Source organism: Natrix helvetica (genome assembly GCF_964273705.1).
Source record: "Natrix helvetica genome assembly, chromosome: 1".
Taxonomy (NCBI): Eukaryota; Metazoa; Chordata; class Lepidosauria; order Squamata; family Natricidae; genus Natrix; species Natrix helvetica.
In genome coordinates this window covers 37,780,217-37,794,308 of record NC_138548.1, presented here as the reverse complement: position 1 = coordinate 37,794,308, position 14,092 = coordinate 37,780,217, and the positions used below count along the sequence as shown (strand labels likewise).

Genomic DNA, 14,092 nt, shown 5'->3' with positions numbered 1-14,092 from the left:
TTTATTTCTCTGTAATAATTAGCCACTGTATTATGTATCTATTTTGCACATAAATTGCTTTGCAAAACGATGATGGTAAGAGAACGGTGGGGTACAAAGGCTGAAGAACTATAGCATCTCCGCCAAGTAGCTCCTAGATTTTGTTGGAGTTATAGAAACTACAAACAGTTTTATGTATGAGCCTCTGTTCTGAGGTAATCGGGTGAAGCTGATCCATTTCCGATTTCTTATTCAGCTACTAAAAATTAGGAGTTTGTAGTAAGTTTGTATTTGGGTTTCTTTTTTTTAGTTAAAAAAGGCTAGTAAAAATAATGATGACATAAGAAAACTTTCTGAATGTCTATGCTATTCTTGGGGAAAGCAAAACAAATGTATTTGGTAATATGATAGGGGAATTCGCTAATGAAATTGTGATGTTATTTATTTTTTCTTTTTTTATTATTTTTTCTTTTTAAAATTTTTTTATTTACAAACATGTAAAATACACATACACAAAACTTAGACGTACACCACATTTACACAATATAATACGAACAGGAGCTTCCTGTTCTTTCTAATAGCAATTGCCAATCGATATCGCTCACCTTATATTATTTTCCCTTCTATTATATTTCATTTGTATTTCACCATTCTTAACCCTCTTATCTTACTCCTCTGTCTGCTATATTGGCTGATTACCTCTAGTAAGTTTAAACCACTTGGATACATATATATGTGTTAATTCTCCTTAACTACTATTTTTGGGCTTTGTTGTCTTCCTTCATTGATCCTTGTTTCTTTCCTCCATCCACCTATACCATTTATCCCATATCTGGTAGTATTCTGTTTCTGCTTTTCCCTGGATTTCTTTTGTTAATTTGTCCATTTCAGCACAGTCCACAACCTTCTTATTATTTCATCTTCGCTTGGAATTAATTTGTTTTTCCATTTCTGGGCAAAGGCAATTCTTGCCGCTGTAATTATATGTAATATTAAATACTGTTTTTTTTTAAATATTTCACAATCATAATTCCTAATAAAAAAACTTCAGGTTTCCATTCTATTTTAACACCTGTTATTACCTCTAGCCTGTCACTGTGTTTATTTTTGGTTTGCCAGCTGTACCTGCATTCTGAATTATACGGTAGAATGAACTGTCTCTTATCAGAAATGATTTACTGCGCAGGTCACACATTCTTTCTTAACTTTCTCTTCTGATCTTTTGTTCGCCTGCCAAGGGAGGTAGGCACAAAGCTCTGCCAAGATGTGATTAATTCAGTTAGCAAGTTTGTATTTTTTACTTTCTTTTATATTAAAATGTTTTTTTTTATTAGATCATGCCTCGGGTTTATTTTCGCTTATTTCAAAAGTATGCTACAAGGAAATTCCACGGTCCACACTTCCATAATTCAAGGTGGAATTCACACCCTAACATAGCCACTTTTTGATTCTTTTCCAAAAAAATTTAGCCTCCTCACAGGTCCACCATAAGTGGTAGTATGTTCCATGTATTGATTCACATTTCCAGCATTTTGGGGAGGTTTTTGTTGAGATTTTAGCTAACCTTGTTGGTGCCAGGTGCCATCTGTAAAACATTTTGTACTGATTTTCCTTGTATGCAACTGATAGTGTCATTTTTAAGTTTGTTCCCCAAAATTTTTCCCATTTATCCAATTCAATATTATAGCCAAAGTTCTGTGCCCATTTTATCATTTGTTCTTTCACGATTTCCTTTTCCATTTTATGCTTCAGGAGAAATTTATATATTCTCCCTATCATCTTTCTATCTGAGCTATGAATTATTTTATCCAATTTGTGTGGTTCTGTTTCAATGTCATATATTTCAATGTCAAATAAATCATTATTGTGTTTAGTTTTGATTTGCAAGTAGGTTAGCCAGTCAACTTTCATGTTTTGTTCTGCCAATTCTTCAATTGTTTTTAAATTTCTCTGTCCGTCAATTATGTCTCTGTATCTTAGCATTTTATTCTTATCTATAAAATTTGGCTGAATCGGCATTTCTGTCGGTGATAGCCAATTCGGGATTTTCACATAGTGGATTTTTTTTATTTTGAGCCAGTTTTGCAATAACGCTCTTCTAATTAAATATTTTTGAAAGTATTTGTGCGTTTTATTTTTATCAACCCATAGGAATGTATGCCAACCTGCTTGCAAATCATGGCCTTCTAAGGTCAAAATTATTTTATTCTTTAGCTCTATCCAATCTTTCACCCATGTTATTGTTACTGCTGATGTGTATAATTCCCAATTTGGTACTGCTAAACCTCCCCTCTCCTTGCTATCTTGCATTGACTTTAATTTAATCATCGCTTTTTGTCCTTGCCAAATGAACCTAGCAGTTATTTTGTTTAATTCTAGAAAGAAAGTTTTACCCGGGTTAATAGGTGTGGCTTGCAACAAGAATAAGATCCTTGGTAAAATATTCATTTTGACTGTGGCTATACGTCCCATTAGTGATAGCTGAATATTTTCCAGCTTTATAAATCTTTCTTCATTTGTGTCACTAGTTTATTACAATTATCGTCCTTAATTGTGGAACATTTGGCAGACACCCAGATCCCCAAATATTTCACTTCCTTAGTTATTTGCATTCTAGTTGCTAATTCAAGTTCCTCTTCTTGCTTTTTTGTCATAATCTTGGTTATCATTTTTGTTTTGCCTTTATTGATTTTTAATCCTGCCACTTCGCCATATTCTTCTAATTTTTCATTTAATTTCAGACTGGATTCTAATGGATCTTCTAGAACAAATACTAAGTCATTGGCATAGGCTTGGACCTTATATTCTTCATTTTTGAGTCTCAAACCTTTTATTCCCTGGTCCTTCCTAATTTCATTTAATAAAATTTTCAGGGTTAATATAAACAGCAAAGGAGAGAGGGAGCACCCCTGTCTGACTCCCTTTTTTATTTCGATCTTCTCTGTTAGTTCTCTGTTCATCAGAACTTTAGATGTCTGACTGTTATAAAGTTTTTCTATCATTTTTGTAAATTTTCCTCCGAATTTCTGTGTAATAGTATTATATAAATTTCCAAATTACATTGTCAAATGCTTTTTGTGCATCAAGGAAAGCCAGTACCATTTGTTTTTCTGGCTGCACCTCATAATATTCTAATGTCTAGGATGACTCTCATATTATTTTTAATGTGTCTGTGAGGTAAAAATCCGTTTTGGTCCGGGTGTATTCGTTCATTTAAAACCTGTTTAATTCTTTCTGCCATAATTGCTGCAAATATTTTATAATCTGAATTTAGTAATGAAATTCTTCTGTAGTTTTGAATTTCTTGTAGATTGGTTTCTTCTTTTGGGATTAGCGATATTATTGCTTCCGTCCATAATTCAGGCATCTTGGCTTTTCTTAAAATTTCGTTAAACATTTCCACTCCTAGTTCTTCCAATATTATTTTATTAGATTTGTATAGCTCCACCGGTACTCCGTCTGGTCCTGGGGTTTTATTATTTTTCTGGCTTTTCAGGACTAATTCCACTTCGGCTAATGTTATTGGCCTGTTTATCGCCTGCCTTTGTTCTTTTGAGATTGGTGTTATCTTTTCTGTATTTAAATAATGTTTTATCTTGATTTCCTCCATATGTTATTTATTTTATTATTTTTAATTTTATTTACAAACGTGATGTTATTTAAATGGGCTGAAATGATTGCCATTTTTTTCTCCTCTATTTTGGGGACATGTGGAGTTTAAGAGGCGGAATTATCCCTAATTTCAGCCCCCCTCTTTGGAAAAAAAAATGACTGAGATAGTATCAAGTTTCTGCCAGTCTTAAGATACCTGTTTGATTCTTAAAATTGCCCTAAATTTTAATATATTTTTTTAAAAAGTTTCAAACATTTGACTTTACTCACTTAAATTATCAGGGCCTCACTAGAGGGTGCTGGATGCCAATTGTGGTCTTTCAAGCTGCTTTTTCTTGAGTTTTTGAATCGGGAAAGCAGCTCAGACTTAACAACTGTTTGGGGATGTCCACACTATGCATTTAAATCTGTTTAAAACTGATTGATTGTTCAGTTTTCCCTATGTATGTGCTAGCTTATAAAATACTACATTTTAAAATATTAACATTGCCTGAAGAGGAAATAACAGTTTGGCTTCCATATGTTTTAACAGCTTCCTTGGCAGATTGCCTGCATCTAATTGATGCCTGCCTTTATGTAAACAGGAATATGGGTATATTCTTGAGCTCTATCCTAAGCTACTTGCAGATTACAAATTTCTAAAGACCTTTTAATGACGAACCATTAAAAATACCAGTTAAGCATAGTTTCATTTAATTGATATATACCGTATAATATTGATGAGCAGTAAAGTCAGATTTAATCTAAATCATCAGAAGTGCAGAGAACTAGGTCTTGTGTCTGCAGTTGCAAAATTGAAAATTGCTATTAGTGGAAAAGTTCGGAAATCATACAATATTTTGTAATTTAACCCTCAATCTGAAATGCCAAAAATATATTGGAACAATAGCTCACATAGTTCCCAGGGAGTATGATTATTTGCAGTTTAATGGACCATTTGTGAAGGCAAGTTGTTAGTATATTGCAAATTGTTGAACACGAGATAATCGTCAAACTCAATTTCATTGAGGGCCGCATCAGGGTTGTATTTGACCTTGGGAGGTTGGGATGGGCGAGGCAAGGGTGGACGTGGCCAGCTTGATGTCACTTGTGTCAGAGGCGCCTTTGGTGTCCTGGCGCTCTGCCAGCAAAAAGGGCTCCCGAGCTCTGTTTTCGGCTCAGGCAGCCTCCTGCTACCCTCTGCCAGTGAAAACGGCACTGGGGAGGGCCACATGCGGCCCTCGCGAACTCTGTTTTGGACCGTGATGGCCTCCTGCAGTCCTCTGCCAGCGAAAATGGGGGGGGGGGCTGCATGTGGCCCTCACGAGCTCTATTTTTGTTGGCAGAGGAACCGCAGGCCTTCGCTGTTTACAGGGCATCTCCGAGGGCCAGATCTAAGTACCCCATGGGCTGGATCTGGCCCTCAGGCTTTGAGTTTAATACCCTGATTTAGACAGGTGCTGAATCTGTAATATGATGTGTTTAGGTTTTGGCTTAGTATAATGTCCTACCTCAGACACAAAACCAGCTGGATGACCTTTCTCTCCGTCCTAGGAGAAGGAAGAAGAAACCACTTCTGAAAAAACCTTACCAAGAAAACTGCAGGATTTCTCTAGGCGATATCTGAGAATCTGATATGATTGAATCGAAAGAAAAAAAAATAGGACAAATTAGACCACATTAACTTTTTCAACAGGGATGGCTTTAAAAATCTTGATTTAATTATTCTGTCTGAACCAGGCTCATGTGCTTTTTCTTTTTAAGGCGGTAACACGAGTTGATTAAATTGTATGGTCTTGCTCTTAAGAGGAATCTGGGAGATTCCAAATTCCTCAGAATTCAGTTTCTATGATTTTCCCCCAGTCCAATCATTGATTTAATGGCTGGAGGTTAGCCAGAGAATCTGGATATCTCAAATTTTAATGGGCTGAAACTTGAATCTAAATCTAATCAAGTAAATGCTTTTTGTTGGAAGCTAAAAAGTTTATTTTATTTTTTAAAACATAATTGCTGACTGTTACTGTTCTTGTTTAAAAAAAATCACTGTCTTCATAGATAAACATTCTGAGGACATATATTAACAAATTAGCTTCTGATGAACCAAAAGGACTGCTGCAGTTTGGTCCAGAGAAAATTGCCCAATTGCAGAATGCAGCTCGCGAAAAGCTTTTAAGGTAAACTCTGTTTTTCCCTTTACCTCTTCAATATTGTAAAGTTTGTTTCTATCCTTCATAATTGCCATGTGTGAACAAACAAATGTGGCTGTTTTGTTTGTCTAATGTGCTATAATTATATTAATCCCTGTTTGCTATAATTGGGCAGTCTCTAAACCCAGAGGAAAATGCACAAGGCTGCATCTTTGTATAATGTCTAAAGAAGGCTCCTTGGAAATTTAGCTCTTTTTCCTCATATTAGCCTTGAGCCAAAAATACCCTGGCTCCACGTTTCATGTAGTAAATTGTACGGGAAGAGGCTACGGGCATTCACAGGAGAGATAAATGATGGAATGAGTTCTGACATCATGATGCAAACTCTGCCCCTTTTGTGCCTCAGATGTCACATGGAAATGCATAAGGAGTACAGCTTGCATTGTGATGTTGTGACACATGCTTTGTCATTTTAACAAAATCTCGGCTTGCTGCAGATGACCCTGGAGGGGGCATTTCAGTAATTACAGTAGGAAGGACAATTTACTTGAGTCCTTCCAACTGGAAGCCAGAGTCTGTCAGCCTAAATCAAGCCTAGAAGAAGGCTGGTTAATAGGGGTCCCCCCTCCCTCCGCCCCCCAATCACCTTCACCTTTTCTCTAAGGAAGTGCTATCTATCTCTGCTGTCTTAAACTCCTGAGTGAAAAGTAGTGTATCGGACAAATACAGTGTATCGGACAAATATAAAAACCAGAAATGGAAGGAATGAAAGCAATGATTGGTTTTGTTTTGTTTTTTTGCTCTTTCTTTATATATTATCTCAACAAAGATGCCAATTTAAACCTGGGAAACTGTAGGGTGTAGTCCCATCAATGCATTTTTAAAACTTGTAGCTAGTTTTTCATCAAAATATGAAGTTCTAATTAGAGATCACCAATAATATCAAACAGGCTCAAGTGGACCTTTTCATATAATAATAATAATAATAAATTTGGATTTATTAGCCGCTCCCTTTCCGGGCAGGACTCGGGGCGGCGTACACCAAGACATATATAAACATACATATATACAAAGACATACATGCATATATGCTGTTTGGATAGTTCTCTACAGCAATTTTATTGAGCATCCAGATGGTCCTGTCATTTTTTAGTATCAATACAATAATACAATACAATACAATACAATACAATACAATACAATACAATAGTAGAGTTGGAAGGGACCTTGGAGGTCTTCTAGTCCAACCCCTGCCTAGGCAGGAAACCCTATACCATTTCAGGAAAATGGCTAGCCAACATCTTCTTAAAGACTTCCAGTGTTGGGCCATTCACAACTTCTGGAGGCAAGCTGTTCCACTGATTAATTGTTCTAACTGTCAGGAAACCAGTGATTTATTTCTCCTAACTTTCTTTTAGCTATAAGTGGACTGAATCGATTTAATTATGAAAGCCTACGTTGGTAGTGGAAACCTCCAAAGATACGGAGCTTTAAAAACCCTATTGAGAAAGTTTTGAGGATAGGAGGGAAACAGCCGCCTTCTAATAGGCAATTCTACTGTGTGTTATTTGTGGTGAAAGGGTTAGTTTCATAGACTTGAATTTGAAAAGAACAAACGTACACTTCTTGCAGTTGGAAGTGCTGGAATTTGGCAATGGATGGATGGAGAAATAAAGCGGAAGAAATTTAAGTGCATGCGGCTGTGTAAAAGAGCCGTGCTTATAATTTTATGTGTCAAGCATATTCTGTCATTATCTGCTGGGATGTAATGTAAATTTTAAAAAAGAAACTCCAAATACGAACATGTTGTATAGATTGTACGTTACTGTGCCACAAACAATAAAGACAGAAGTGCAATGGGATAATATTAAGGTTCACATCTGGATACAACGTTCATTTGGGTTTCACTTGGTTTGCATGAAGTTATAGTTGGCCATAATGTAAGTAGCCCGTGATTTCTAATGCCTTAAAAAAAGACAAATCAGAAGTGCAAATCTCCCCAAAATAGAAAGACATTGAAAGAGAATAATTTCAGGTTTTATGATAGGAAGTGTGGAAATATTGTTGCCTTGTTCTCAGCACAATCTCTGTGATCAGGTAAGGATGCATATTTGTTGGATTCCTCTGTATGAAAAATACAAGCAATAACAGCGTGCAAGAAAAATGATTTTTTCCCTTACCTTTGCAATTCTGCAATTCTAGGAATAATGTTAAAACTGTCATTCAAGGAGAAATTGAATGGATGGTGTACTTCCCTTCCCAGTTTACCTGCTCTGTAGTTTTTTTTTAAAAAAAAATAGGATTAGAAAAAATATTAATAATGTGCCTGGATCCTAAAGTGCATTAAAAAATAAAGAGGGGAATGACTTCATAAAATCATAGGCAATTCATATATCTGCATTTTAAGTTAATTGTATGTCTTATGTGTCTTCACTACTTAAGACGAAGTTATATATTTGAAAAACACATGTCTAGACAGAATGAATTAGAATACAAATACTGCTTTACTTTGCAGTTTAGAGAGGGGAGGAGTTGGCAGAGAAAGAATCTGTAGCAACCGAGTTCCTGTACACAATAAGACATTCTAAAAATAGCCAGCATAGCTTTCCTTTCTATGGATGGATGAGTAGATAGATAGACAGAGGCACATAAATATATTGTATATATACCCATACATCCATATTCATCATGGAGAAAACCTATGTGAACACTAAGAATCACTCCTGACTTGATGGCACATAAATTATATGTATACACCTGGCTGGTGCGGAGTTTAAACACTGTAACTAAAATTATAATTTTAAAAATGTCTCTTACCATCAGAATGTACTTAGTAAATTCTTCCAGTTGGTATTTGAGCTGCTAGAATAAGGAAGCAAGGACAGAGAAGTGCCTATCACCCTAGCTCAGGGGTCCCCAACTCCCGGTCTGCGGACCGCTACCAGTCTACAGCCTGTTGGGAACCGGGCCACGGAAGCAGTGTATGAGCATGCAAAGCTCCATTTGTGCAAAGTAGAGGGCATGTGCATGTGAAAGCATCCTCTGCTCTCTGCTGGTCCATGGAGCCAGAAAGATTGGGCATCTCTGTCCTAGCTACTTTATTAACCTTAGATTGTGCGATAATTTGACTACCTTGTATAGATTTAGTAGTGGAGTTTCTGGACTTTATTAAAGGCCATTTCCCTCCTATTCATAACTTTCAACCTCCCCCCCCCACCCCCTTTCTTATAAATGCTGAGAGTTACAACCCAATACATATGGAGGCCACCCAATAGAAAAGGTTGATACAGGGGAAAGAAATCTCAATTGTTCTGAATCATAGATCACTTGATCGGCTCCAAGCATATGATATATATCTTGCATGAACCCTTTACAGGTAGTCCTCAACTTACGACCATAATTGAGCCCAAAATTTACATTACTAAGTGAGAAATTTGTTAAATGACTTTTGACCCATTTTACTACTTTTCTTGCCACATTTGTTAAGTGAATCACTGGAGTTGTTAAATTAGTAACATGGTTATTAAGTGAATCTTATTTCCCCATCGACTTTGCTTGTGAGAAGGTTGCAAAAGGGGATCCTGGGATACGGCAAGTGTCATAAATGTGAGTCAATTGTCAAGCATCCAAAGGTAAATCACATGACCATGGGGATTCTGAAAAGTGGTCATAAGTCACTTTTTTCAGCACCATTGTAACTTTGAACAGTCACTAAGAAAACTGTTCTAAGTGGAGGACTAGCTGTACTTTTTATTTTTTAGCGTTAGGTCCAAAAAAATACAGAATGCTAAAATCTTAGAGTTGGAAATGGCCTTTTTGGTTTTGAAACCCAACGCTCTGTTTATTCCAGGAGCCCAAATCTAATTAATTAGATGGCTTGAGCACATCTAGTGAAGCATCACTCTCTGAATAATTATTTCCGCTGTTGAACTTCATTCATTGTTAAGGTTTCTTTTTTTTAAAAAAAGAAAAACCATTCCTCAGAATCAGTTCTCCTATAACATGAGTCCTTTGTTCTGCATTCTAAAATGAGACCGAACAAGTCTTGACCTTCTGTGTGACATCCTTTCAGCATTTGAAGTGCTATTGTTTTCCTATTCATATGTTCTCCATTGATGGGATATTATTCATACGAATTTTTCTTTTATTTGCAATTCCTCTTTCAGCTTGATTTGCAAATCAAAACCCCGTGAAGCTATTCCTCCCACGTGGTATAAGAAGTCATACGAATGGACCCAGGTAGATTTTGTTTCCAGTTTTAAATCTTGTTTTAATATATGAGCAAAACCTCTTTGAGCTTGAACTGCAAAGATGATGGGCTAAAAATAAAAAAAAAGTTGTATCTGTCTGTTTCTACAAAAGATAAATATATGAAAGAAAAAAAGGAATTGAAAATGAAAAATTGTTTAACTTTGTATGTGAAGACAACTTTGGGACTTTTGCTTGAAACTGAAAGAAATGAAGTTTTAATTTTGGGGTTTGATAACAAGAGCAATTAGATTTATATACTGCTTCACAGTGCCTTACAGCCCTCCCTAAGTGGTTTACAGAGTCAGCATCTTTCCCCCAACTACCTCGGTCCTCATTTTACCCACCTCGGAAGGACGGAAGGCTGAGTCAACCTTGAGTCTGGTGAGATTCAAACTGCCAAATTGCAGGCAGCCGGCAGTCAGCAGAAGTAGCCTGCAGTACTGCACTCTAACCACTGCGTCACTGTGGCTCTTGATAATTAGAACTGTTTATGATTCAGCAGGTTCTGACAGGTTCTGGAGAACTGGTAGCAGAAACTTTGAGTAGTTTGGAGAACCGGCAAATACCATCCCTGGCTGGCCCCAGAATGGGGAGGGAATGGGGATTTTGCAGTATCCTTCCCCTCGAGTGGGTGGGAAATAGAGATTTTGCAGTATCCTTCTGCCACGCCCAGAGAACCGGTAGTAAAAATTTTTGAATTTCACCACTGTTTATGACTATAGAAATACTATAGAAATAGTCCTTGACTTACAGCAGTTCATTTAGTGACCATTCAAAGTTACAATGGCACTGAAAAAAGTGACTTATGACCATTGTTCAAGCTTACGGCCGTTGCTACTTTCCCATGATAATTTATTTATTTATTTATTTATTAATCTAATTTATATGCCGCACCCTCTCCACCAAGGGACTCGGGGCGGCGTACAATTTATTACATAACAAATAAATGACAAGGAGGAGATATAAAAAGCAATGTACAACACATAATAAATAAATAATCAATTAATTAAAAACAGCAAAATGCAATTTAAAAACAATTAAAATACCCAGAGTCAAACTTAATTTAAAATTTTATCCAGAGGGATTAGAAGATAGCTATAATTCAGGCCAGGCCAGCTAGTTGGAACAGGTGGGTCTTGAGTTTCGTGCGGAAGGAGCGGAGATTGGTTGCTGTCCTAATGTCGGGGGGGAGGTCATTCCAGAGGGCTGGGCCCATCACAGAGAAGGCCCTGCCCCTCGGCGCCGCCCTCTGGCATTGCTTGGTGGACGGCACCCGGAGAAGTCCCTCCCTGTGAGAGCGAATTGGTCGCAAGGATGTATGGGGAAGGATACGATCCCGCAAGTAGCTAGGTCCTATGCCATGTGACCATAGTTCAGATGCTTGGCAACTGAGCCATATCTATAACGGATGTAGTATCCCGGGGTCATGTGATCACCTCTTGCAACCTTCTTACAAGCAAAGTCATTGGAGAAGACACATTCACTTAACAACCATATCATTATTTTAACAACTGTAGGGGTTCACTTAACAACTGTGTCAAGAAACCTAGTAAAATGGGGCAAAATTCACTTAACAAATGTCTCATTTAGCAATAAATGCTAGGCTCAATTGTGGTTATAAGTTGAGAAATATCTGTACTATTGAATTTTAAAGAAAAGGTTAATGTATTTTATATTTGTAACTATCTAAGAAAGTTAGAAGTTACTCAGTTTTCTTATTTTACTTGATATGGCCCAAGGGCTAATCAATAAAGAATGTCTTACTTTACTTGCATAAAAAATGAGGTTTATTACTAACTTTCTTAATTTCCCCCTTTTAGCTGAGATCATCACTTGTTATTGATCAATCTGATCAACCAGCTGTAAGCAGGAGAAATTCCTCTCTATTCCAGTTGCATAAGTTGGTGTTATTAAATGCCTAAATTCCTGCTGGAAGATGTTCTGTTGTTAATGCCTTTATTTGGCCTTTATTTTGGAAAAAAAAGTGTATTTAAGATTTAATAAGTTACCTGTTCTCATAAAAAGCCTTTATGAATGAAGTTAATTATTTACAATATGTTTTTTTAAAGTTTTTTTTTATTTTTTGCCTTCAAAAAGATTCTGAAAAATTATATGTCCTGTTTTGGTACTTGTTTTCAGTTATTCTGTGTTAAATTTCTAATATGCCTAAAAAATAAAAATAAAATTATTGAGCATTAAAGACTTTTTGCAAAGAGAGTTAAAAGAAAAGCAAGTGAGCATAAAAAATGTCTTCATTGTTTCAAACAATTATTTTTTACCGAAAAGGAAAATTGTTTATTTTCAATGTATTTTGAATACACCATATTGAATACAATATGTACTGTATGTATTTATTTTTACCCAGTCCTGAACGACTCTGTGCAATATATGGAAATATAATTATATATACCTATACAAGGCTTACATATACAAGATACATGTTCTCCGTCAAAAACCACTAAAAGCTGATACTTTACTGGTGCAACACAACTTTGTAGAGATTCTCAGTCATCCCATCATTTGGGACAACCTTGCCTTGCTTATCCCAAAGGTGCTTTTATCAAGAGGACTTTTTGGGTTTTCTTTGAAGACATTTCGCTTCTCATCCAAGAAGCTTCTTCAGCTCTGACTGGATGGTGGGGAATGGAAGGATTAATACCCTTTGCAGACAGCCGGTCGTTTGCATTCTTTTAGAGAGTCGTTGAGGCCACTTGGAGGTTTTATCTGTGTCATCTGGCTCCCCTGAGGGGGGAGGGATACGACATCATCTATTTCCAATCTACAACACAGTCCTTTCAACAGTTCCAAAAAGGCTTCACACCAATTTGCACCACTCAGACGACCCTGATGACACAGATAAAACCTCCAGGTGACCTTAAAGACCCACTAAAAGAATGCAAATGACCAGCTGTCTGCAAGGAGTATAAATCCTTCCATTCCCCACTATCCAGTGAGAGTTGAAGAAACTTCTTGGATGAGAAGCGAAATGTCTTCAAAGAAAAACCAGAAAGTCCAGTTGCTGCTTAAAAATACCAGTTTTGGGACAACCATGACCTGGATGGCTGAGAATCTCCATAGACATTTGTCTTGCTTATGAAATACAAACAAAGGACAGGCTGTAGGTGCCTCTGAGGAGAGAGCTCCGAAAAGTGGGGGCTGCTGCAGAGAAGGTCCGTCGTTTGGCCAATATCTCACAAAACTCGGGACCTCAACGGGCTCTTCCTATCTAAGTGACTAGAATGCACCGTGTTGTGAGAAGTGTGCAGCTCACAAATGAGCTGCAGTCCCTTGCAAATCTATGAGAGGCTCCTCCCCCTTTCCCCTTACATATGAACTCCCTGAATTGTCCTTGTAAGAAATAATTTACAGCAAGCGGAATTAACCCTGAATAGCACCCCAGAGGGAAGAATCAGCCACAGCTCAGTGGTTTTTTAATTTAAATTGTTGATATTTACTGGCCCTAGAGCTACCATGCTGACCTAGTAGGAAGGGATAAGCAATAAGGCTCTCCAGATGGCTTGATCGAAAACGTTCCAACATCATGCTATAATTTACACTGCCTTTCCCTTTCCCTTATCTTTGAAATCTAGCAGGCCAAAGATATATTAAGCTGTGGCTCTGCTTTTCCACAGGTCTGCTCAGCAAGCTGCCAGTGCTTTGCTGGAAATTCAGTGTACACAGTAGTTGTCTGCGTGCTTAATACATTTATATTGTATTTTCAGAGGGTTTTGATTAGTTTAGATCAGGGGTGTCCAAACTTTTTGCAAGGAGGGCCAGATTTGGTGATGTGAAAATGTGTGGGGCCGATCATTCAGCCTGACATTCTTTGAACCCTTAACATTAAATGCTAATTAACTACCGTATTTTTCGGAGTATAAGACAATTATTTTGTCTTATCTTTTGCACCAAGATTTTGAAGAGGCAAATTAAAAAAAAAGTTTTTGCACTCTCCCAAAAATGGCCCATTTTTCACGAAAATGGGCCTTTTTTTTAAAGGGCATGAATAGCCTTTAAGAGGCTTCTAGAGTGCTCCTGGGGGCTAGGGGGGGGGCAAAGTTGAGCAAAAAATGGCCCGTTTTTTGCTCATTTATGCCCTCCACAGCCCCCAGGATCACTCTGAAAAC

General features: G+C 37.1%; 1 protein-coding gene across 1 annotated transcript in view; it reads left to right on the top strand.

Moving 5' to 3' along the window:
- The window catches only part of TDRD9 (tudor domain containing 9), a 107,947-nt gene extending 95,685 nt beyond the window's left edge, over positions 1 to 12,262 (top strand). The window contains exons 34-36 of the mRNA XM_081938016.1: positions 5,626 to 5,744; positions 9,884 to 9,956; positions 11,789 to 12,262. Coding sequence (XP_081794142.1) covers positions 5,626 to 5,744; positions 9,884 to 9,956; positions 11,789 to 11,890 — 294 coding nt within the window. The 3' untranslated portion in view covers positions 11,891 to 12,262. The remainder of the gene's footprint in view (positions 1 to 5,625; positions 5,745 to 9,883; positions 9,957 to 11,788) is intronic.
- The last annotated feature ends 1,830 nt before the right edge of the window (positions 12,263 to 14,092 follow it).